This window comes from Macadamia integrifolia, unplaced genomic scaffold, assembly GCF_013358625.1.
Source record: "Macadamia integrifolia cultivar HAES 741 unplaced genomic scaffold, SCU_Mint_v3 scaffold971, whole genome shotgun sequence".
NCBI classification, from domain to species: domain Eukaryota; kingdom Viridiplantae; phylum Streptophyta; class Magnoliopsida; order Proteales; family Proteaceae; genus Macadamia; species Macadamia integrifolia.
In genome coordinates, this window is record NW_024870605.1 from 209,211 (window position 1) to 209,756 (window position 546).

Sequence of the window (546 nt, forward strand, 5' to 3'; positions counted from 1 at the left end):
AAAAAAAAAAAAAAAAAAGGAGTTGAAGCCATGATCCTGGCTTGGAAGGGATAGGAAATTAAGCATATATACTGCAGACTTACAGACTTTATTTTCTAACTATGTACAAAGAAAACATTACAAAACCTCATCCAATTACTCCACAGTTGCACCCTTTTGTAAACCACCAGATTACAATTATAATAGAAAGAGGTGGAGGAAACAAATAGAAACTCATTAAATCTCATTCATAAGGTAATCAGAAGAATGAGAGTCCACTCTTTTATATAAGACATAACTAATCACTAAATTTCTAGTTGGCAAATAATAAGGAATATGGGTTCACCTGGAAGAATTGCTCCAGAGGCCACCACAATAATCCTTGTCTACCCTCCTTTCCTGCTGAACAGAAGATTTAGACGAACGTGGATTGTGAATATCAAGCATCATATCATCTGAAATTTCTCCTGCTGATCCATTTTCGAATCCATCAGGTTGGCCTGCAAGAACAATAGAAATTAATGGATTAGGAACAAAGAGAAGAAAGGGGGGAGGGGAGAATTAAAA

General features: G+C 35.7%; 1 protein-coding gene across 2 annotated transcripts in view; it reads right to left on the bottom strand.

The window, feature by feature from the left end:
• The window catches only part of LOC122070671 (probable transcription factor KAN2), a 4,702-nt gene that overhangs the window by 1,690 nt on the left and 2,466 nt on the right, over positions 1-546 (bottom strand). For both annotated transcript variants that reach the window (XM_042634877.1, XM_042634876.1), the window contains exon 4: positions 326-479. In XM_042634877.1, the coding sequence (XP_042490811.1) occupies positions 326-479 (154 nt within the window). The remainder of the gene's footprint in view (positions 1-325; positions 480-546) is intronic.